Source organism: Panthera leo, chromosome A3, assembly GCF_018350215.1.
Source record: "Panthera leo isolate Ple1 chromosome A3, P.leo_Ple1_pat1.1, whole genome shotgun sequence".
In the NCBI taxonomy this organism is placed as follows: Eukaryota; Metazoa; Chordata; class Mammalia; order Carnivora; family Felidae; genus Panthera; species Panthera leo.
In genome coordinates, this window is record NC_056681.1 from 76,338,384 (window position 1) to 76,361,089 (window position 22,706).

Here is a 22,706-nt window from a genome sequence, read left to right on the forward strand (position 1 = left end):
TGGAGGAAAAACATGAAGAAAACTACACCAAGGTATATCATAATCTAATTGGTAAAAACTAATGACAAAAAACAAAAATCGTATTATAAGCAAAGAAAAACGACACACTACTTAGAGGACCAAAAGTAAGAAATACTAGAGATTTCACACAGGAAATAATGCAAGACAGTTAAGCAACATCTGTAAAATACGAAAAGGGGGAAAAAAAAATCAATCTAGAGTTTTAGCCCTAGTAAAAGTATCTTTCAAAAGGCCAAACAATATGTCAGATATAAAACAGCCAAAAAACAGACAATTTATCAGTACAAGACATGCACCACAAGAAATGTTAAAGGAATAACACTAGGAAGAAAAGAAATCCCAAAAGAAATCCCCTTTAAATATACAGGCACAGATAGGTATAAAATAAAGAATGGAAAAACATTAAGCCATGCCAGCACTAATCAAAAGAAAGCTGGAGTCACTATACTAATATCAGAAAGTAGAGATTCTAGGATAAAGATTACCACAGATAAAAAGGGTCATTTCAGAATCATAAAAAAAAAGAAAAGAAAGAAAAGAAAAAAATTAGTTCAAGATTGCTTAATAATCCTAAAAGTTTATGTACCTAATAAAAGGACTTCAAAATAAATGAAGCAAAAACTGAGAAATGAAAGCAGAAATTGATCGATAATTATAGTAGATTTCAATACCCCCTTTCATTAATAAAACAAGCAGACAGAAAATCAGTGAGCACATAAAAAACTCAAATAGCATTATGAACCAACTAGACCTGACATTATAGAACAATCCACCCAACAGCAGCAGAATGCACATTCTTTTCAAGTACAGCCATAACATTTACCAATATAGGCCATATTCTATGCCATAAGTCCCAAAATATTTTAAAAAGTTTAAATCATAAAAATCATGTTGTGACCAATATGAAACTAAATTATAGATCAGTATCAAAAAGAGATCTGGAAAATCCTCAAATACTTAGGAAGACATTGTTCTTCTAAGTAACCTGTGCAAAAAAATAAATAAATAAAAAGAAATTAACAAGTATCCTGAACTTAAAAAACAAAAATGAAAATACAACATATGAAGTAGATCTTACATAGCTAAAGTAGCATCTGAAGAAAAATTTACAGCACTAAACATCTATATTATAAGACAAAAAACTTCTCATTATCAAGGAGCTAACCCCCCCACTTGAAGAAATTGGGAAACTTAACAGAAAGCAATGAAACACAAGCACAAAAATAAGAGAAAAAAAAATCAGTAAAATGAAAAGTAGGTTCTTCGAAGAGATCAATAATTTTTTTTTTTTAAGTTTATTTTGAGAGAGTGTGCGAGAAAGTTGGGGAGGGGCAGAGAGAGAGAGAGAGAGAATCAGAAGCAGGCTCTGCACGGTCAGCGCAGAGCCCACTGGACACAGGGCCTGACCTCACACACCGTGAGATCATGACCTGAGTCGAAATTAAGAATCAGACCCAAAATTAAGAGTCAGACATTTAACCAACTGAGCCACCCAGGTGCCCTGAGATCAATAAAATTTATAAGCCTCTATCCAGTTTTTTCTGCCTTTAAGAGTCAGTACCTCATTTCTCTCCTTTTGAATAAAGACTAGATTTACAACTTGCTTCTAGAAAAACTGAATAAAGCAGAAGTAAGTATGTATTAATATCAGAGGCCACGGGAAAAAAGGGACTATGCAGCTTTCTGCTTGGTCTCTGTTATGTCACTCAGGGGAAGCTAGCTGCCATGTTGTGAGGACACTATGGAGGTCTGTGCCGTAAGGAACTGAGGGCCTCCAGTCAAAAGCAGCAGAAAACAGAAGGCTCCAGCCAACAGCCATGTTCATGAGCTATCCTGGAAGCAAATCTTTCAGCTCTAGTCAAGCCTTTGGAGTACTGGGAAACTAGCTAGCATCTTCATTGCAAGTTCATGAGGAACACTGATCCAGAACCATCCACCCAAGTAACTTTCAAATTCCTGATCCACAGCATATGTGACAATGTTTGTTGTTCTAAGCCACAAAGATTTGGAGTAGGTAGTTATGCAGCAAAAGATAATATAGGGAACATCATTATAGATCCTAAAAGCATTCATTAAAAGGATAATAATGGAATATCATAACATTTAAGACAATAAATTCAAAAATCTAGAGGAAATAATCAAATTCCTTGAAGGAAACAAACTACCAAGGCTCACTCAAAAGAAAAGGAACAATCTAATAATATCTTCTTAAAATATCTTCTTAAAATATCTTCTTAAAATATCTTCTTAAAGCCAGAGGGTTTATTCTCACACACACCTACACATACAAAGGATCAATAAGTTTCACACGCTATAATTTTTACAAAGATTATCTAATCACAATGTAAGAGAACTAGAAATAACAAAATTAAAAATCAAAACAAGACTTGTGAGAAAATGTTTTACTTTTCTATTAAATAACTCCTGGGTACAAGGGATCTACAAAGTAAACTTCAGTACTAAAAAACTATGACGATGAAACACTGTAAGTCAGCATATACAGAGTACTATAAAAACAGTAATAAGAGGATAATGCAGAGCTATAAAAATTTTATCAATAAAAATGTGCACTCATAGCCAAATCTGGGATAATTTAAACATCAAAATAAGTAATGATCACAATCCATTAAATAAATTATTTTTAAAACCAATGAGTCCCGTCTGATACAAGTGGGGAAAAAGAGAAAGCTACTCCTTATAATAAAATGACAATAAAGAAAAACTAGTGAAGTCAGAAAAGCATCATTTGGTGCAGCACCTGGGTGGCTTAGTCAATTGAGCTGCCGACTGTCGATTTCGGCTCAGGTTACGATCTCATGGTTTCACGGGTTTGAGCCCTGCATCTGACTCCATGCAGACAGCGTGCAGCCTGCTTGTTATTCTCTCACTCACGCACCTGCCCCACTCACGCACACTCTCTGTGTCTGTCTCTCTTTCTCTCTCTCAAAAGAAATAAACTTTAGAAAAAGAAAAGGAAATCATCATTTGGCAACCACCACAGTACTAACTGGTTCAATCAAGAGTCAACAGATGCTAAAACTGGTGTGTACCCCTGAAAGTTTGATGCCTCATAGCTCTCTAGAAGTACTTCTGAATTACAAAAGGAAAATCTGGCACATGTCATCTTAAACAGGTGATCAGAGGTAACATCACCAATGAAACCCGCTACCTTCATGAGCCCTGAAAATAACACAACATTCTTTCTGTGTCATCTCTGCCAAAGTGACATGATCTGAATTTAATGATGAGGAAACATCAGTCAAACCCAAACTGAGGGACATTCTGCCTAATAACCATACTGTAATCTTAAACAACATCAAGTTTAGGGCACCTGGGCGGCTCAGTCCGACTCCTGGTTAAGCGTCGGACTCTTGTGGCTCAGTTGGTTAAGCGTCCGACTCTTGGTTAAGGGTCCGACCCCTGGTTTCAGCTCAGGTCATGATCTCACTCATGGTTTTGTGGGTACAAGCCCGCATCAGGCTCCGCACTGACAGTATGGGGCCTGCTTGGGATCTTCTCTCTCGCTCTCAATCTCTCTCTCTCTCTCTCTGCCCCTCCCTGACTCACACTCTGTCTCTTTCAAAATAAATAAACTTAAAAATTCTCAAATTTATTAAAAGCAAAGAGACCATGGAACTATTCCAGATTAAAGAGATATGTCAACTAAATGTAATGTGATATCTTTTAGGAGGCTGGAAAGGGACACAAAATATGTAATTGCAACATCAACAAAATTTGAATTTGGACTCCAGATAATGGCATTACATCATGATTAAACTTCCTGATTTTGGTAACTGTACTGTGGATTTATATAAGTGTATCCTTGTTCTCATGAAATATATGCTGAAATATTTAAGAATCAAGAGGCACTATGTCTACAACCTAATCTTAAACTGTTCAGAAAAATAATGTGTATATATACCCACCCACATATATATATAAAATATTATATATAATATATATTATATATATATTATATATACACACACACACTCAGAATAATAAATCAAATGGGGCAAAAGTAAAATGGAGAATCTGGGTAATCTTCATACATGCTTGTTACTGTAAGTTTGAAATTATATACAAGACAAACAGACGAAAATCAGCTCCACCAAACAAAACAATGTTAAATTAAGTTGTTTACGTTATGATTTCAGTAAGCTGCTTAAGGCAAGTACAAATCAGAACAGTAGCTACAACAAAGGGTCACAGGTAAATTTCATCTAATCTCAATTCTGATGTTTACACATTTTCTCTTTTTTGTTTTGTTTTTTTGTTTACACATTTTCTAAGAGGCTTTAGCAGACAGACACATATAATACAAAGTACTTTCCTTAAAGTGCCTAAAATGCTGGAAACATGGTTCCTAATAAAAACGTAACTTAAGATCTCTTCAATTTTTCTAACTATTGTCTGAAAAGTGAATCATGTTTTCACCTAGGTAATTCAAGACTGGTACTTCCAACTGGGGAAGGGAAAAGTGGATTACCTTTATTCCAGAAATAATAATGAAATTTAACCTCTACTTGCTGTGATTATCCCGATGAATTTGAAGATAAATGAATATATCCGTATGTACCCTCTGTAACCTTCCCTTAATTACAGTGTATTGATTAGTTATACACTCAATATTCTGAGGGGTGGGTAAAAGTTTCATTTAGCAAGTAAATGTGATAACTCACTCTGTATTTTTGAGAGATTATTATATGTTTTGAGTAAACTTCAAAACTTAACGATAATTCTAGGATACGGCCCCGATCTTCAAAAAGTATGTGTGCTAGTGGGGAAGTAGGTCAAACAGGTAAAGGTTGTGCACCTTCTAGGCACAAACACCCAGTCATAAAAAAGTTAAAGGGATGTAACGTACAGCATGGCAACAGGAGTTAATACTATTGCATATCTGAAAGCTGCTAAGAGACTAATCTTAAAAGTTCTCATCACAGGAAAAAAATTCTACAACTACATATGGCGAATCAGATGAACAGCTAGACTTAACTGTGATCATTTCACAATACATACATATATCAAATCATTATGTTGTACACCTGAAACTAATATAACGTTGCATGTCATTTATAACTAAAAAAAAAGCATGAAATATGCTTCTCTTTAAAGTTAAATAAATTATCAAGTTTTCAAATACCCAATACTCAAACATTTTTGAAAGGTGAAACCATTCTCTTAATCACTATAATTAAGAGTTAAATTTTACCTCCATCCCATTCATTTAATACTGGCAATGTCTGTTTTGATGAGAATTGTTGAATGGAGCGTTAATCAAGGTAAGGTGGAGCAACGCAATTATTCATTTTCCTTTCAGAAAATAAAAATAATTCTGAGAACAGAAATTTTTATTCATTACCATGATATTTTTCCAAATTATCTGGTTAATCACTAAATTTTAAATTATGACAAAATTGCATAATTTGTGTTTCCATAAAAAGGAGTCCAAATAATTGAAAACTTGCCTAAGATTCATACATATTTTCTTAGAAAATACAGTTCTGCTTCAATGTTAAGTTGTTTTAAAATGACCACTTTGTTTCTTTCCTCTTCAGGAATTTCTCCTTATTTCACATAGGAAACCAAATCCTCTGGTTCGTCAGTCACGTGTTACGTTTTATAGCTAGAAGGTACGGATTGATCATTTAACCTATTCATGACCCGTATTATAAGTTGCAGGTGGTTAGGGCCCACCGCCTGGTTAAGCATCAGTCTCTTGATTTCAGCTCAGGTCATGATCTCACTATTGATGAGTTCAGAGCCCCACCTCCGGAGCCTGCTTGGGATTCTCTCTCTCCCTCTCTCTCTCTGCCCTTCGTTGCCCCGCTCGCGCTCCACTGCTCCATCACGCTCTGTCTCTCAATAAACAAACTTAAAAAAAAAAAATTAAAAATTAAAAAATGTTGCAGGTGGTTAATTTGTGTGTGGTTTCACCAGTTTTCCCTCAGGCTGGATCTGTTAATTTTAAAAGATTTAAAAAAACATATGTGTGGTCAGAGAGGTAGTACCATGATGAGTGTAAAGGTCAGGGAGCAAAAATCTATCCTTAAAATTCTACCCTAGGGTATCTTGGTGCAATGCAGAGGCGCAAAATCCATCCACGGGTGAATCACAGAGCCTGGCTTTAAGGAATTCTGGTGATCATGGGCAAGTAACTTAACCTCTCCGCCTTCCCATGCTTTGACTTACTTAACTATGAAGAGAGAATGACTTTTTTTTTTTTTAAATCGTGCCTCAAGGGGCTGAGCATTAGTGAAACAAGGTACTTGGAAAGCACTCTGTAAACTTCAGAAATGTACACGTGTGTTACCATGTGTAATAAACTCCACAAGAGAAGCCACTTGCACTCAGAAGTAATGAATTATTAAGATTCCGTACAAAATATCGCTACTGGAGGTGTTCAGGTACACACGACTAAGCTGGGAGCCAAAAGGAGGCTTATATATACATATTTTTTAATTTGTTTATTTTACTGTAAAACGAATATAATTAGCACGGATTTCCTCGTGAACAGACACCAACCTTCGTGGGTTTTGTCGGGCGGGGTGGGAATGGCGTTAGAATCGAGGTAGGCAAAAATTTGCGAAAAAACGAACAAACAAAAACACAGTTAACGGTGGGACAGACACCGAGTCAAAAGGGAGGCCAAACTCAGGAAGCTGAGCGAGGGGGCGTGGCCCTCCGCCCCGCCCCCCGCTCCGGTCCAGCGCGGGGCTCCGCCGGCCAAGTCCCTGGCTGCGAGCCCGTCCCGGCCACCGACGCGGTAGCGAGGGGCCGGCTTGCCCACAACAGCAGCCGTTCTCAAACCTCTAGACTCGGAGGAAGCGGTCCTGCGCCGCCCCCCTCGATCCCCACAGGTCCGGGCCGCTAACCGCTCCCGTAACTGACTTCCAGGGGCGGAGCTGCGCCGCGAGAGGGAGGCCCAAGTAGCGAGCAGGCAACAAGCGGGCAGGTACCTGAACTGAAATGAATCCTTCGTACACGGTTTTCGCCCGGTTCTGAGGCAGAAGCAGCGGGCACTGGCGCAACAGGCTCGCTTCCATCTCCGCCACGGTTCGCCGTCCGTGGAGCCGCCGGGGGTTTAGCCACTGGCTGCGCCCCGCACATGCGCAGTCCCGCCAGCGCCCTGGGCTCCGAGGGGCGGAAACACCGGCTTTGGCGGGAAAAAGTCTCGAAGATTCCGCGCGAGGGGAAATGAAGGTCTTGGGCTAGTCCGGGCCCCTGGACTCAGGCCCAGCCACAGTAGATGCTCGGCAGGAGATAGCATTGGCCCCAATAGGGGGCAGGAGGGAAGATTGTTATTTTCACAGATGTAATTGAACAAGAGCATTCCAGCCTTGATTGTCCCAATAACCCTTTTGGTAATTTTGTTTGATTTTACTGAGAGACTACTACAGCTTTGTGGAGTTGCATTTCTTACCGCATAAGATGGTTTGTACAGTCTGGGTATTGTATTTCCTTTACCCTGAACCTGCCTCAACTCCCCTTCTTCACTGTAATCAGTCTATTAGCCTGTTCTACAGGATCTCTTGTATGCCTTCAGCATACAGAAAAATGTATTGTTCTGTATGTATTACTATACAATGAATTATAATCCATTCAGTATATCACATGCAACATTGTAATTCTATGGTTTACCAAGTTTAGTCAGTTACTATTGTATTTCAGAACTGCACAATTGTGTATTTGTGTGTGTACACACACACACAACACGCACACAAATATATATACACACATATACACACGTATCTCCAGACTCAAGTCAACATCACACTCAGCTTTGGTGCACTGCATTCACAAACGTCTCAAGGCAAAATGTGAGGGAAGATTGCCGATTAACTTGTTGAGCCAAAGTAAATTTTTCTTTGATAACCCTTTCTATACATTTTATTTTTTTACTCAGAAATGGTGATTATCCATTTCCTTGTACTGAGGGCTGATTAAATAAGTAGCTTACTACTATTTACTACAAAATTGTTTGATATCACCATCAGTATTCAATGCATTATATTTTTGAACCCTAGTATTTGCAAAACATCATTGTAATATGCCACAGGCCATGTAAAGATGACTAAGATGTACTCCCTCCCATCTTTATTGCCCTCAAAATGGAATTTGACTTCCTGAAGATTCTTAAACTTTCACAACAATTATCACCATATTCTGGATACTTAGGGGAAAACAAGAGTATGGCAGTGGTAGTTAGATACAAATTACACTAAAGCAGTCGTTTTTAAAATGTCTAGAACCATCAGCAGCAGTCTCACCTGGGAAATGCAAATTTTCACCCCTCTGTCTCAGATCTAGGGAATCCCAAACTCTGGGAGTAAGGCCTAACCATGTGTGTTTTAACAAGCCCTCCAGATGATTATGATGCATGCAAAGTTTGAGGACCTTCTTAGGGATGTGACCCTCCCCTCCCTCAATTATGCAACTCATTCATTAAGGATGATACTGCAGTCAACCATCACAATCATGTTAAACTATTTACATGGGTGCCCAAGCTGTAGCCTTGACTAGGGGTTCTCAAAGGGTGGTCCTTGGACCAGCATCATCAGTATCACCTGAGACCATGTCACCCCAGACCAATTGAATCTCTTAACTCTAGGAGACGAGTTCAGCAATCTGTTTTAAGAATCACACGTTTAACACCTCTGTGTTTTAACAAGGGACTCTAATGTAAGCCGAAATTTGAACACCATTACCTTAGACTTAATGAAGTTTTATTTTCACACCTGATTCTACTGTGCAACCAGCTGAAAGTCATTGCACTAATCAAGTGAATAATTGTCAAAGATTTTACAGTTCCAACGTCAGAGTTACCTCGCCACATAGTTAAGGTTTAGACATTAGCTATGTGAATACACATGGTTTATTAGTGTCAAACCATCATTTAAAAGAAATTCTTAATACAGAGATCATTTCAATTATAAAAAGAGAAACTTTAAAGGAAAAAAAAGCTGAAAGAGTAATGGCAATTTGGGTCTGATATTAGGGAACGGAAATTTCCTTGGCTTTTCTATCATGGTCTCAAGATCACTACTGGAGCCCTAACCATCAATAGATAGAAGGGCAGTGATAGCTTTCACAGAGGTCCCTTGAACAAGTCTTATATCACATTGGCCATCCCATATGCAAAGGGTCTGGGAAACACAGGTGGGTTTTTTTGGCAAATATATTGTTTGGAATTTGTTAGTAAGAATAAAGGAGAGAATGGTGGAGATGGGCTGCTTTCCATTTCTGTAACACTGAAAAATCCACCTGCCCTCTCCCCCCAAAAAAACATTTGTACTTTCTTGGCAACGCATTATTAATGAAATATATGCTTTATATGACAAATTTTCATGTATGTGTACTTCTAAAGATATGATAGTATATTTTCCTGTATTTTCTTTTTATTTCAAGATGATTTTTCCTTTCAAAGAGCACTAAAATTAATTTATATTTTGTTGACTAACTGAAATGAACATCATTTATAAAAGCATTAAGGATTAGAAATCAGATGAATAGGGGCTTCTAGGTGGCTCAGATGGTTGAGCATCTGACTCTTGATTTCAGCTCAGATCATGATCCCAGGGTCATGGAATAGAGCCCAGTATGGGGCTCTGAGCTGAGCATGGAGCCTGCTTGAGATTCTCTCCCTCTGCCCCTCTCCCTCATTCACACTCACTCTCTCAGAAGGAAAGAAAGGAAGGAAGGAAGAAAGAAAAAGGAAAAGAAAGAAATCAGATGAATAGGTAACATTATAAGCAATAAGGAACCAATTTTACATTTTGGAAACTTAGTGTAATCTACATAGTAATGAAATATCCTGCAAATAGAATAAGGAAGCCATGAAATCACAAGTGTATTTTTCATCCAAAAATGTCCTTCAGCTATGAAAAATAAAAAAGATATGGTTGTGGTTTATCACATTCCTTTAAAGAATCCTTTGTTGATGGGGATAGGATTTGCTAAAATAGCAATTTTATTTCTTTCAGTGTTGCTTGTTTCTATCTATGGACAAAAGAGAGCAAATAATGAGTTATCCATAATGTGGAAATAGCTGATTTTATAAAATTTTAAGAAATAACTAAATTAATAAAAATAAATTAAAATTCACACCAAAATTCAAAAGTTTAGAGGTAATTTTATACTTATATAGTCATTTCAAAATAACAAAAACATTTTAAAAGTATCTTTATCAAAAAATTAGTAACACCTTTTTTATTCTTTGAAATCTTATTTAAACTTAATGTTAGCAGGTCTATGAGGAAACAGATGTAATTATACATTGCTTATCATTATGTGTAATTTGAAAAATGTTTTTAAAAAAGCAATCTACTTATATACAGCAGAAAACATAAAAACTATTTTCTTTTGAACAAGTACAACTTATGGGAGTATATCCCAAGAAGATAATCCAAAAATGTTAATAGAAATAGGAGACAACTTAATGCCTAATAACTTAGAAATGGCCAAATTATATAACATGATAGAATGTTAAAAGCCATTAAAATGACATATGTGAGTGTGTGGTATTGGTACATTAAAAGTGTGTATGAAATCTTGATATGTGAAAAGAGCAAAACAACGTCAAGATAAAAGGAAGGAACTTACATAATCAGTTGATATTTTAAAGATAAAAGACCTTGGGGCGCCTGGGTGGCTCAGTCGGTTGAGCGCCGACTTCAGCTCAGGTCACGATCTCACGGTCCGTGAGTTCGAGCCCCGCATCAGGCCCCTGTGCTGACAGCTCAGAGCCCGGAGCCTGTTTCAGATTCTGTGTCTCCCTCTCTCTGACCCTCCCCCATTCATTCTCTGTCTCTCTCTGTCTCAAAAATGAATAAAAACGTTAAAAAAAATTTAAAAAAAAGATAAAAGACCTTTCATTTTTCCATGTAAAGCAAATTACTTAAGAGTACCATGAACTTTTTAAAAGAAAGCATTAGCAAAGATTTTTATAAATGTAAATGCTATCCAACTTAAAATCATCTATTAAGTTAGAGGAAGCACAGTATAATGAAAAGAGAGTCAAGAAACTTCAAATGCTTGACTTCGTATAGATCACATTATGATCTCTAAGGTCCTTTGCAATTCCAAAAATGTATCTGTAGGAAGCAAATAGGCTCAGGGCACCTGGGTGACTCAGTAGGCTGAGTGCACTGTTGATTTCAGCTCACGTCATGATCTCATGGTTCCTGGGATGGAGTCCCGTAGGGGGCTCTGTGCTGACAGCATGGAGCCTGCTTGGAACACTCTCTCTCTCTCTCTCTCTAGCACTCTCTCACTCTCTCTGTCCCTGCCTCACACTGCCTCTCTCTCTCTCTCTCTCTCTCTCTCTCTCTCTCTCTCTCTCTGGCAAAATAAATAAAAAATAAAATAAATTTTTTAAAAAGTGAATGGGCTCAAAAACACAGGTGTGGATTATCTGAATAATAAATCTGAAAATAAAACTTTGAAAATCTCATTCACGTTGTCACTCCACTTAATAAGATTGTGTTTGCAAAATCTAATGTGGAAAACTGGCATTGGATATTTTTGCTGTTTTGCCAACAATTAAGATAGTTTAGTCTTGTTCACTTTTAGTTGGACAATAAATGCTTTCAGGAAATGATGTAGGAACGTTGTGAACCAATTACTGCAGCAGGAGATGAAGTTTGTGTTCAGTACAGAGGGAACAGCAACAAAGAGTTGAAGCAAACATCTTTACATAAGGTTTTATTAGTTTAATTGATGAATCAAGAGGATTCAGCCTTTGGATGTTCATGTTCAAATTATGAACTAAAAACCTTATCTAGATGTAGATAATCCCCCTTCTGTAGGTACTTATTCAGAAATGATTATATATCATCAGTTCAAAATTCAAGGCAATTTTGTATACATATATAGACATTTGAAAATGACAAAAACATTGTAAGTTTATACAAAAATTAGCAGGACTTTTAAAATATTCTTCAAGATCTTAAGTGTATAAAATTGTTTCTTATAGTTATATTCAAGTAATCCATTTGAGGAGGATTCATTTTAATCTCATTCTCCTTTAGAGCCTAAAACAGGTACAAAAGAAAAGATTTGTGAAATGAAAAAGGCACAAAGAAACAAATAATCATGTGTCAAAGTTGGCTGGTCCAAGTTTTATAACTGGGACTCCATATGAAAACCTGACCAATGGGGATAACAGATGTAATCACACAAATTTTTAGGACTCTTTAGAGTACCAATATTTATTCACTAGACATATATTAATATAAATATATATAATATATTTATAATTTTATACTATTATATTTCATATAAATGTGTCAAAGTTATTTCCTGTATTTAAAACTTACTCAAATCTCTGAAACAGAGTATCTTACCTTACCTTAGTGTGCATAGTTTGCTAGAAGTCACAACCTGAATTATGTCCTGAGACTCCAGAAAACAATTGTAAATTAAGAAGAAAATTGAATACACTCATTGGATAAGCAGTTTCACGCAACAAAGGTAAAACCTCAGAGGCAATCCGTTCCCAGAAATAGTCATGGCTTATACTTTATTTAGTTGATTTTCAACAAACCTAATTTTATTCAAATACAACTTTATGTACTATAAAGGATTTCCCAATGAGCAAAATGAAAACCGAATCAAGAAATATTTTCTGCTCTTAGGGCAGGGGCTTCTTATAGTCCCTTACCCTGCAGAATTTCCTAACCTCTATTAATAAGTAACTGCTTTGTACTTCTACTATTCTTTTTTCCAAATGGGTAAGCTTATTATATTTATCCTGTCCCTGGCCCACCATTGTATTTTGTATCCATATTTTTGTGGGGGGTTGGGGGGTGCCGGAGGGGAGGTGGTGGCAGAGATCAGAGGAATCAAAATCCAGACTCTAACAGAGAGGATGTGGACTACTGGGAAATCCTGGAGTTGAAGGTGAATGCAGTGATAGATGAAACATTGGGCTGTCTACTTTGGGAATGGGGGTTGGGCATACGTTTTACATGTGAGAAGAGAAAAGGTATTTGGTGATCAGAAGAGTAAAAGAGTAAAGTGTAGTGGAGACTTCTATGCGCTCACCGAACCCATTTCCTCTGTCTCCTTGGGCCTAAAGCTAAACTACATTTCCACCCTCTCTTGCAGGTTGGTGTGACCAGGTGACTGAATTGTAACCAATGGGAAGTGCGTGGCTCATGAAACTTTTCTAAGCATGATTCAACATTCTCTTTCCTTATTGAGAGAGTGAACTGAATCCAAATATTCTAAAGCCCTCAGGAATGGTGGAGGCATGAGATGGAAAGAAGCTGTTTCTGCAGTGTCTTCCAATTGACCATGTGTGCGGTAGAAATAAACCTTATTAAGGCACTGAAATGGGGGAAATTTGTGTATTACACCAGCATACAGCATGCATTACTACAATATGGTGGGTATCAAGTTGCTTTAGTATTTCGATTCTATTTGAACATCTAAAAAAAGTGAAATAACAGCCTTATTGTAAAAAGTCAAATATTTACAATATGCCAAAATGATATGCTTTGGATCTATTTAAACTTACAACAAAAAATTTTAGATGTCAGCAAAAATATATGCAATGAAAAATTTAATCTGTGGGATATGTGAGTGAAAATGTGTAAAGACTACTGCCCGGAGGCTTCACTATTATTCTACTTAGATTATTATTCCACTGTTATTTTTCCATTAATATATATGATAAAACCCTGGTGATATTATGCAGATTAAGAATCCACATTTAAATGCATTCAATAACTCTGGAAAAACTACCATGGGATAAACATTTTATCAATCAGAGGTTTTTTTGTTTGTTTGTTTGTTTGCTTTGTTTTGTTTTGTTTTTCATGCTGAACTTCTCTTTGAAAACATTTTCTTAGCCTCCTTTCACTTGGGAGTATAGTAAAACTTAGTATCTTTAAGAATACCTGGTACTACATACTAGTAATAAATTCCTACTGAATTTCAGTAGGAACATTTAACATTCGATTATACATAAATTTGCTCTTACCTTTTCTTTTCTTATCGCATCAGGTTAGCTGAGCCTTTTGAGCTTGGTGCATTTGTTGTCCTGGAAAGAATATGTATAAATTAGATATTTTTTCAGGGTCACGAAGTGATAGCTACCCCATTCCGGGTGCTATTGATGTCCAAGGATAATAGATGCAGGATCACAAGAAGTGGACTCTGGGATTGCCACAGGGAGATGTTTTGAGCCCCATGGCCTTGGAAGAGCCAACATGGAAAAACTGTGACTCTGGGAACCCATCAAGGGCACACTGGCAGACCTGAGCTCTGACACAGTAGCATTCCTCTCCCACAGATCTCTAGCAGCCTGAGTAGAGAGTTGTGTCAAAAGCCAATACGCATTGCCTAAAGCAGCGATTTTCCCATTCGGGGCAATGTTGACCCCCAGGGCATATGGTACTTGCAGACATTTTGGTTGTCACAACTGGGGGTGGAGGATACTACTGGCATCTAATAGTTGGAAGCCAGGACTGTTACTAAACATCCTACAATGCATAAGATGGCCTCCTTCAACAAATATTTTTCCGGACCAAAATGTTAAACGTGCCAAGGTTGAGAAACTCTCCTCTACAGATGTGTGCAGCAAAACTCTTCAGCAGCCAGGCTTGGTTACCAGCTTTACATACTAGAATCGTCAGGCTTTATAGTCTTCCTACTTAGTGTTTATGTCAGCCCAAATTACCTACATTGTGTAGTGCTATCAGAAACTTCCAAAATCTCAGTGGCTGAACACCAAATAAAGTTTATTTCTTGTTCATGCTACATTCCAACACAGACTGAAATGTCCATTACCCAGGGACGTAGGCTGATGCAGACTCCATTTCAACACATGCTTCCACAGCCGCTAAAACATAGGGAAGGGAAGGACAAATCAAATACTGGGCCTTAAAGTCTTCTCCAAGGAAGGGAAATTCCTCATTTTTACTTATATTTCATTGTCCAACCAAATAACATGGCTACTTCTTTCTTCAATAGAGCAGAAAAGTATATATTCACTGTGTGTTTAGAAGGAGAACCTGGATACTTTTTTTTAACAGCCCTAATGACTATCACAGCATATCTTCCTGATTACCTTTTTTGGACTGTGAAAGCCTCTAGAACTGTGGAATATTTCAGGGAGGGAACAAAGAGAGAAATGCTTTTTTTTTCTAGTGTGGCATTTAAGGTATACTCTAGGTAATCAATTGGAAAGAAAATAAGCAGCCATTTTTGTACTCAGTTTGTAGAACAGTGCATTAAGGTCTCGCTTTGAGACGCGCGCACACACATACACACACACACACACACACACACACACACACACACACACCACTACAAAATAATGGTGGTCAATTCCACCTTGCTGGGGTCAGGAAAGTTTTCATAGTTGCCTTTAGCTTAGTTCTAAAACATGAATTAGGTGAAACAAATTCTCCCACAAGGAAGTTGAATAAAAGTTACAGTAATGTTAAGAAATTTAGAATGTTTAAAGAAACTGCCTTGTGGTGCTTACAGGTAAAGGATGGGGAATGGCAAGCTGTGATCTAAGCAAGTAGGAAAGACACACATCAGAAGGAGTCTCACGTGGTGATGTAAACATTTGAGCTTTATCCTAAAGGCAATGCAGAGCTTTTAGCAGGTTTTAATCTGGAAACTAATAGAGCTGATAGATTTTAATTTTTTTTAAGTTTAAATAATTGACTTAGGCAATAAGCAACGATAGGTGCCTAAACCATTATGTGAAAAGTTATGGTGAAATAATCACATGATGCAAAATTATCAATTTCATGAAGGTGGAATCAGGGCTATCACCACCTGATAACTCTTTAGCCAGAAGCTGGACACCCTTAATTATATGCCAACTGATACCCTACAATATGAAATACAACGCCAAAACTGGCTGACACGAATCTAATGGATGTAATATCTAGTTTACTGGTAAAACAGGGATAGAGGAGCAAGCTAAATAAAGTCAAGATGGAATAATCAGGCAAATCTAGAATGTCAAATATACCACAAGACAACTAAACCAATTTCTTTAGTCAGTAGCATGGGAAAAAAAAAAGGGGGTGGACAGGAGGGGAAAAACTGTTCAAGTCAAAAAGAGACTAGGAAACATAACACTCAAAAGCAATCTGAAACTGAATTTTGAGTACTGGGTCTCTGGATTAGCGAAGTCTTGATAATGGTAGAAACATCCAAGACTAGGAACAATGAAGAGAAAATTATTCCTCGGTAGATCAAATGTGAAAATGCAAGTTCTTGTGAAGTGTTTATGTAAAAATGACCATAAATCAGTGGTTCTCAACTAAGGGCAATTTTGACTCCCAGGTGACATTTGGCAATATCTAGAAGGGAGTGAGTAGGAGGCTGCTGGAATCTGGTGGGTAGAGGCTAAGAAAGGTCCTCAATTCTCTACAAAGCACAAGACAGCCCATTCAACAAAGAATGACCCAGCCCAAAGTGTTAGTGGTGCTGAGGTTAAGAAACCCCACAATAGGCAATCAAATGTCTACACAAAGAAAGCAGAGACAAGGGTTAATATGGTTACTTTGATCTTCGCACAGTTCCTCGCACATGGTAAGAAAAAAGATTTGATAATCCCTTTTATATTGTATAAGCCTACAGAGTCTTGGAAAATTGGGGGGAGAGGCAAAGAGAGAAATATTGTTTGGGGGCTGAAGCTTAGAAGACCAATCTTAGAAGGATTTATAAATATACATCATTAGCCTAAAGGTGGTGATAGAAACCTTGGAGGTGAATGAGAACTTCTGTAGCAGCGAGCATCACACCTCACCGTGGCTCAAAATCACTTGCGCGGTTTTGAGAAAATGCAGATGCTTGGTCTAAACCCATAGATTCTGATTTAAATGTCTGGGAGTAGAGGGTATAATAAGCATCATATTTTTTAAAAACTCATATTATTTTAATGTGTAGCCAGTGTTGGAAAGCTAAGATTTTTTTTTTTTTTTTCTGAACACAAATGAACTGTATTCATTATGATGAGTTTATTCATACAACATACTACATTCAGTGCGGTAGCTCAAAAAGTTTTAGCAGTTTTTCTGGGTTTGGCAAAGCAAAAAGGAACCCACTGTTGGTTGCTTTGGTAAAATAAAGGCTATAAAGTCCTTGGCACAACACAGAGGAAAGAATTTAAAGATTTTGTGAGGTAACAAAGTAGATTAAATGGATCGTGTGTCTTATTTCTATATCCTGCCAGAGCCCTGAAGACTCCTTTCCCTTGCCAATAGAAGAGAGCAAAAAAGGAAATACCCAAATATTTAAAAGTGCTTTGCTGGCTTTTATTTTTTATTTTTATTTTTGTCTGAGCTCAGAATGCTCGTGGAAAGAGCTACAATAAAAATGGTATTCCAATCTCAGTGGATCTCAGTTGAGAAGCCAGCTGAGGCCTGGCCCAGGTGATGACTGTTAACAGTCTGAAGCAAAGTGGGTATTGTTTTAATAGCCAGATGCTACACTCGGGGATCAGGGAATGGCTTTAGGAGCAGAAATCTCTGGCTATGGTTAATTAATCATGGGGTCCCCAGGAATGAAATAGAAAGACAGCCAATTAAGGTGTGTCTTGATTTATTTAACCAAAGCTATTCTAGGTCTGGTGAACAGAGGTCTCATTGAAGCCAGTGTGCTAGAGAATTTTGGGTTCACAGACCCAGCATCACCCAATGAAGGAGAGGCTAGCTCCTATGAGGAAAGATCCTGCTGTATGTAACATTCTGCCATGTCTTTCCTAACGGGGCTGGCCATCGTTAAGCTGAATACTTGTGCATTGAGGAAAGGGAAATACTGAAACTCGGAAAATACTGAATATTGGCTCAAAGTTATCACTGATTACTGGGGATCTGTAATTCTACTATAGTCAGGTTCGTTAGGGTATGGGATCCTTAAGGAGCCCACATGATAAGTGGAGTTCTGCCCTGTGTTTTTTTTCCCATGGGAGGCCAAGTGGGGTTCCCAAAACCATCTTGGGGTCATTTTCTCAGATCCTGAGGGAATTGTGGGAATGGATATTTTAGGGAACTGGCAGAATCCCACACAGATTCTTACACCTATAAAGTAAGGGTTATCATTTTGGGAAGCGCCAAGTGGAGGCTATTTGGCACTCTCCTTCCCTGCCAAAACAGTGAACAGGACCACTGAACCCTGGAGGTTGCTTCCTGGAAGGTGAGATTTGGCGATTAATTTAATAGGCTGGCTTGGCATGAGTCATGGTGAATGACAGATTATTGAAAACAAAATCAGTTGAGACTCCAGTTGTGGCTATTGTTGCAATTTTTTTTTCTCCTCACTAGAGTAAATTAATCTATCTTTTAGCTGCAGTTATTAATCTTGCCAAAACATTTTTTAGCCATTTTAGTTTATAGACACTACCAGAAATTTGCCTTCATTGACATAAGCACCAAAAAATCTTTATTGCTATGCCTCAGGGATACATCAGCTTTCTGACTCTATGCTATAGTCTAGTTTGCTGGGAATGTCACCTGTTGGATCCAAATGGTACATCCATTTGATCCAAAACCCACAAAACATCATGCTGATAGGACATGAAGATCAGACAATAGAAATATTCCTGGATGCTCTTGTAAGTCATATATGTGAAATTCTACAAAAATAAAAACCATAACAATTCGGATATGACACTGAAGGGCCTGAGTAGTTGAGAAGCAGTGCCTGGGTGACTTAGTCCACTGATCATCTGACTTTATTTCAGCTCATGTCATCATCCCAGGGTTCTGGGATCGAGCACTGTGTCAGGCTCCATACTAAGCATGGAACCTGCTTGGGATTTTCTCTTCTCTCTCTCTCTCTCTCTCTCTCTCTCTCTCTCTCTCTCTCCTCCCCTTCCCACTCCCCCTCCCCCACTGGATAGATGAGAGAGAGAGAGAGAGAGAGAGAGAGAGAGATAAAGGGCCTAGGTGCTTAAGGATCTATGGCATTCCAAGATACTCCTTTCAAAATAGGTATCCAAATTTTGGATGCAGCATATTTGTATATCTTACTCTGATCATTAACAAGATGATCCAAATTTTACCCATCTATAATTGGGATCCATAATAAAGGAAAGCTTAGTACCTAGTCCAGAGTTTCGGTGCAAGTGACTGTGAACTGGTCATTATGATCTGGAAACTTTCATTGTCTTTGAATGTTTTATAGCAGACCAAGATACTGAATGGACTTGCTAACTCCAGGTAGGAGATATATAGAGAAGGATCCTCAAGTTTGGACAAAGGCCATGGCCTCTTCAGTAACTAACATTTTGTTAAAACATTCCTGAATTGACATTAACTCTGGAGGAAATTGACTATGGGGTTCTCTTTAGTTCATGCTGTCAATAATGAACCGTGTGCTATTCAATGAACCCAGCCATAAGGTCTGTGGTGACAAATAATTTAATAACTGAACACATCCTATATTCCTGTGCCTTCTGCAAAGTGCCATACTTGCTTAAACTCACATCTGTAGCCTAGAGGGAGAGCAATTGATGGATGATGTAAAAATCAAATGTACATCCCAGTTTAAATACTGGAGGTAGTGGACTATCCTGGCTTAAAGATGACTCCACACAACATGCCTATACCAGATGAAAGCAGATTGCTGGCTTGGACGATAGCGAATAAAAATCACATTAGTAGGCAGAACTTGTGCTTTACATGTTAGACACTTTTCATGGAAGAAGATCGGGCCTGAGGTCAAGATATATACTGATTCCTAGGCAGAGATGAATAGTGTGGATTCTTTAGGATTTGGAAGGAACAAAATCAAAGGTTTGGTAAAAAGCAAGCTTATGTATGGAATGGTCATATATTTATATATATATGGGGTGGATCACTTATAATAGTTCTAGACCCTGGAAATGTTTGTGCTTCAAGCAAATACTCAGCCGAAGGAGAGGCCCCTTAATAATCTAGTGGACAAAATGACCTGGCTTGGTATTTGATCAGTGATCTGCTCAACAGAGTAATGTTGAGCTAGGAGACCTGAGGAGGGAAATTAGAAGGGAGAAAATGGAAAATGGGAGAGGACATCACAAAAGACAGGAGGCATAGAATTTTTGCCAAATGGCTCTGGAAGCCTAAGTGAAGCCAAAGATGATGTATACATAGCTGCAGCATGAGCAAGTATGAGTTTTTCTTTAACGTTCTAGATTTAAGGATGAAAAAGCTAAATTGACCCAAATTTGGGGGTTCACTGGTAGCTATAACTAGAAGTACAGCATACAGGGAGACTTGGATAGGAAGTGGGGGAACTGTTGCTGTCCACGAGAAGATTCTCCACCTTTCAACATTGGCAACATTTCCACGACTATGTTTTATAGAGGAAATAGTTTGAGATGAAAGTTGTTAAGATTATGATGAATCAGCACAAGAGGAAGCAGTGTGAGAGCAGAATTGTGAGTCACATTAGAAGTATAACTCACAGGGCGCATGGGTGGCTCAGTCCATTAAGTGTCTGACTTTTGATTTTGGCTCAGGTCATGATCTCACAGTTCATGAGTTCAAGCCCCTCATTGGGCTCTGCGCTGTTAGACCAAGGACTACAATTCAGAGCCTATCCATATGAGAGGGAGAGGCAATCTCAAGCAGGCTCTGTGCTGTAGCTTGAGATTCTTGTCTATCTCAAAATAAATAAACATGAAAGAAAGAAAGAAAGAAAGAAAGAAAGAAAGAAAGAAAGAAAGAAAACTTACATTTGACCAACTTCATTCAGTTCACTACCAACCACTGCACAGGCTTGGCAGCAAAGATTTTTCCTCTGATTTCTGAAACTGGTCACGCCTGGGTGGTAATAGGACAGGATCCAAGGCACTGAGTGTTCCAGACCCAGTGTAGCTGCAGTGATACACCAAACGGTTTAAGCTGAATGGGCAAAGAAGTGATAAGTGATAGGCTGAAAGAGAGAGGATTAAAAGATTAAAGAAGCACTTGGGTCAAAAGCATATATTCTTGCAACCCTCCCCTGCTCTGCCATTAGCATTTTCTTGACCCTTCCTACAATTGCTCCTTTCCATGTCTTTGGCCTACTTGTCTCACTGGAAAACCTGCTCCTATCTGCCAATTCATATATTGTAACTTTTTCAAAACCTTGCTCAAAACTCATCTCCAAAAACTATTTTTTTAATCACCCTAATTACAGCTTAATTTTAATCCACCCTTAATCTACATCTTGATTTTGTGCTATTTGAAGACTGTGTATTATAGTAATTTGCACCTGTTGATGTTTCTCTGAAAGTGTTTTCACTTATTACATGTGCATCTGTTCTGTTTCCCTACCCAAACTAAAAAATTGCTAGCAAGTGTTCGATCTTTTCTTTTATACTTGGACGTGGTGGATTTACCAGTGAGCTTATTGATACAAAAGAGATGTTTAAAATGTTTACTTTGATTTGGATCATATGGATAGGCTCTGAGTTGTTAAATCCAAGATTTTACTAAGAAATCTAAATTTTATATTTTTATTGGAGATGAAAAGCAAAAGTTTGAATTTTAACTTTGTATTTCTGTTTTTTGAAAACAGAAACTGAATCTTGCTGCAAAGGCTTTTTGCCAGGAGGCATAAATAGTGAACTTTAAAACTTAGAAGTGTGTGGGGCACCTGGGTGGCTCAGTCAGTTAAGCATCCGACTCTTGATTTTGGCTTAGGTTATGATCTCACAGCCATGATCTCATGGTCGTTGAGATTGAGCCCTGCATCCAGTTCTCCACTGGCATGGAGACTGCTTAGGATTCTCTCTCTCCCTCCCTCTCTCTCTCTCTCTCTCTCTCTCTCCCTCTGCCCCTCCCCTGCTTTCTTGTGCCGCACGCACACTTGAGCTCTCTCCCTCTCAAAAAAACAAAAGCAAAAACAGAAACGAAAAAGCGACAACATTCAGAAGGGTAGAAATTAATAAAATACACCTTTAGAGTGCTTTACTTCAACTTGCAATTCAGTAGGGAAGCATGAAGAATATACAATTAAGATTATACCTTTCAATGATAAAAATTCAATAAAAAATAAAATGAATTCAATAATTCAGTGAAAAAATAAAAAGATTATACTAGTGAAGGAATAATAGTCATCGATTTTTAGAGGAGATTTCATCCATAATTGAAAATTATGTGAAAAATTACTGAAATTGTTACTAAAGAGGAGAACATAAATTAATCTATGATGTTAATGAAATAGTTCTTGCAACAGAAAGTATTTTATATTTTAATACCAACAATGTGTGTTAATACAGTACTAGTATTTTTCATGGGGTCCTCTTTCAAACTAAAGCCTTGAGTTGAAACACATGTCGTTTTGACAAATGCTGCTTTATAATGTTACAGAAAATATTTCCCCTGAAAAAAAAACCACTTTGTTTACTCCATTCATAAAAGATACTGTCAGGGTTTGATAAACTATCTTTTTTAAAAAACAATCCTCAAAATAATGTGCTATTTGCTTTAGGCTTCCATATCTTATGGGATGTGTCAAAGACTCTGAGCCTTACATTTTAAAAGATTTATTCAGTGACAATACATATGGAACTAAAAATGATCTGGCATCCAAGAAACTGGTCCACTGTAGCTAGTTCCAAATAAGATCATTTAACTCTGATCTAGAATAATAGTTTTTTTTTTTTTTTTAAGAAGAGATTATTTAATATAATTTAAATGGCCACTTATAGATTGTGGACAGATTATTCAGTTGTGCTGGGTTAT

The 22,706-nt window shown here is 37.7% G+C and overlaps 1 protein-coding gene and 1 long non-coding RNA gene across 4 annotated transcripts in view; one reads left to right on the forward strand and one right to left on the reverse strand.

The window, feature by feature from the left end:
• Positions 1-7,126, reverse strand: part of FANCL (FA complementation group L) — a 91,035-nt gene extending 83,909 nt beyond the window's left edge. The window contains exons 1-2 of one of the 3 annotated variants that reach the window (XM_042932334.1): positions 6,981-7,045; positions 5,234-5,334 (exon numbers count right to left, since the gene is read on the reverse strand). In XM_042932334.1, the coding sequence (XP_042788268.1) occupies positions 5,234-5,248 (15 nt within the window). In that variant the 5' untranslated portion in view covers positions 5,249-5,334; positions 6,981-7,045. Of the gene's footprint in view, positions 1-5,233; positions 5,335-6,980 lie in introns of all 3 variants that reach the window. The other 2 variants (XM_042932335.1, XM_042932333.1) reach the window with 2 other exon arrangements.
• Positions 6,548-13,356, forward strand: LOC122216075. The gene is made up of 3 exons (XR_006200687.1): positions 6,548-6,976; positions 12,376-12,492; positions 13,129-13,356. It is a non-coding gene; the product is annotated as an uncharacterized LOC122216075 (long non-coding RNA).
• Positions 13,357-22,706: the final 9,350 nt, after the last annotated feature.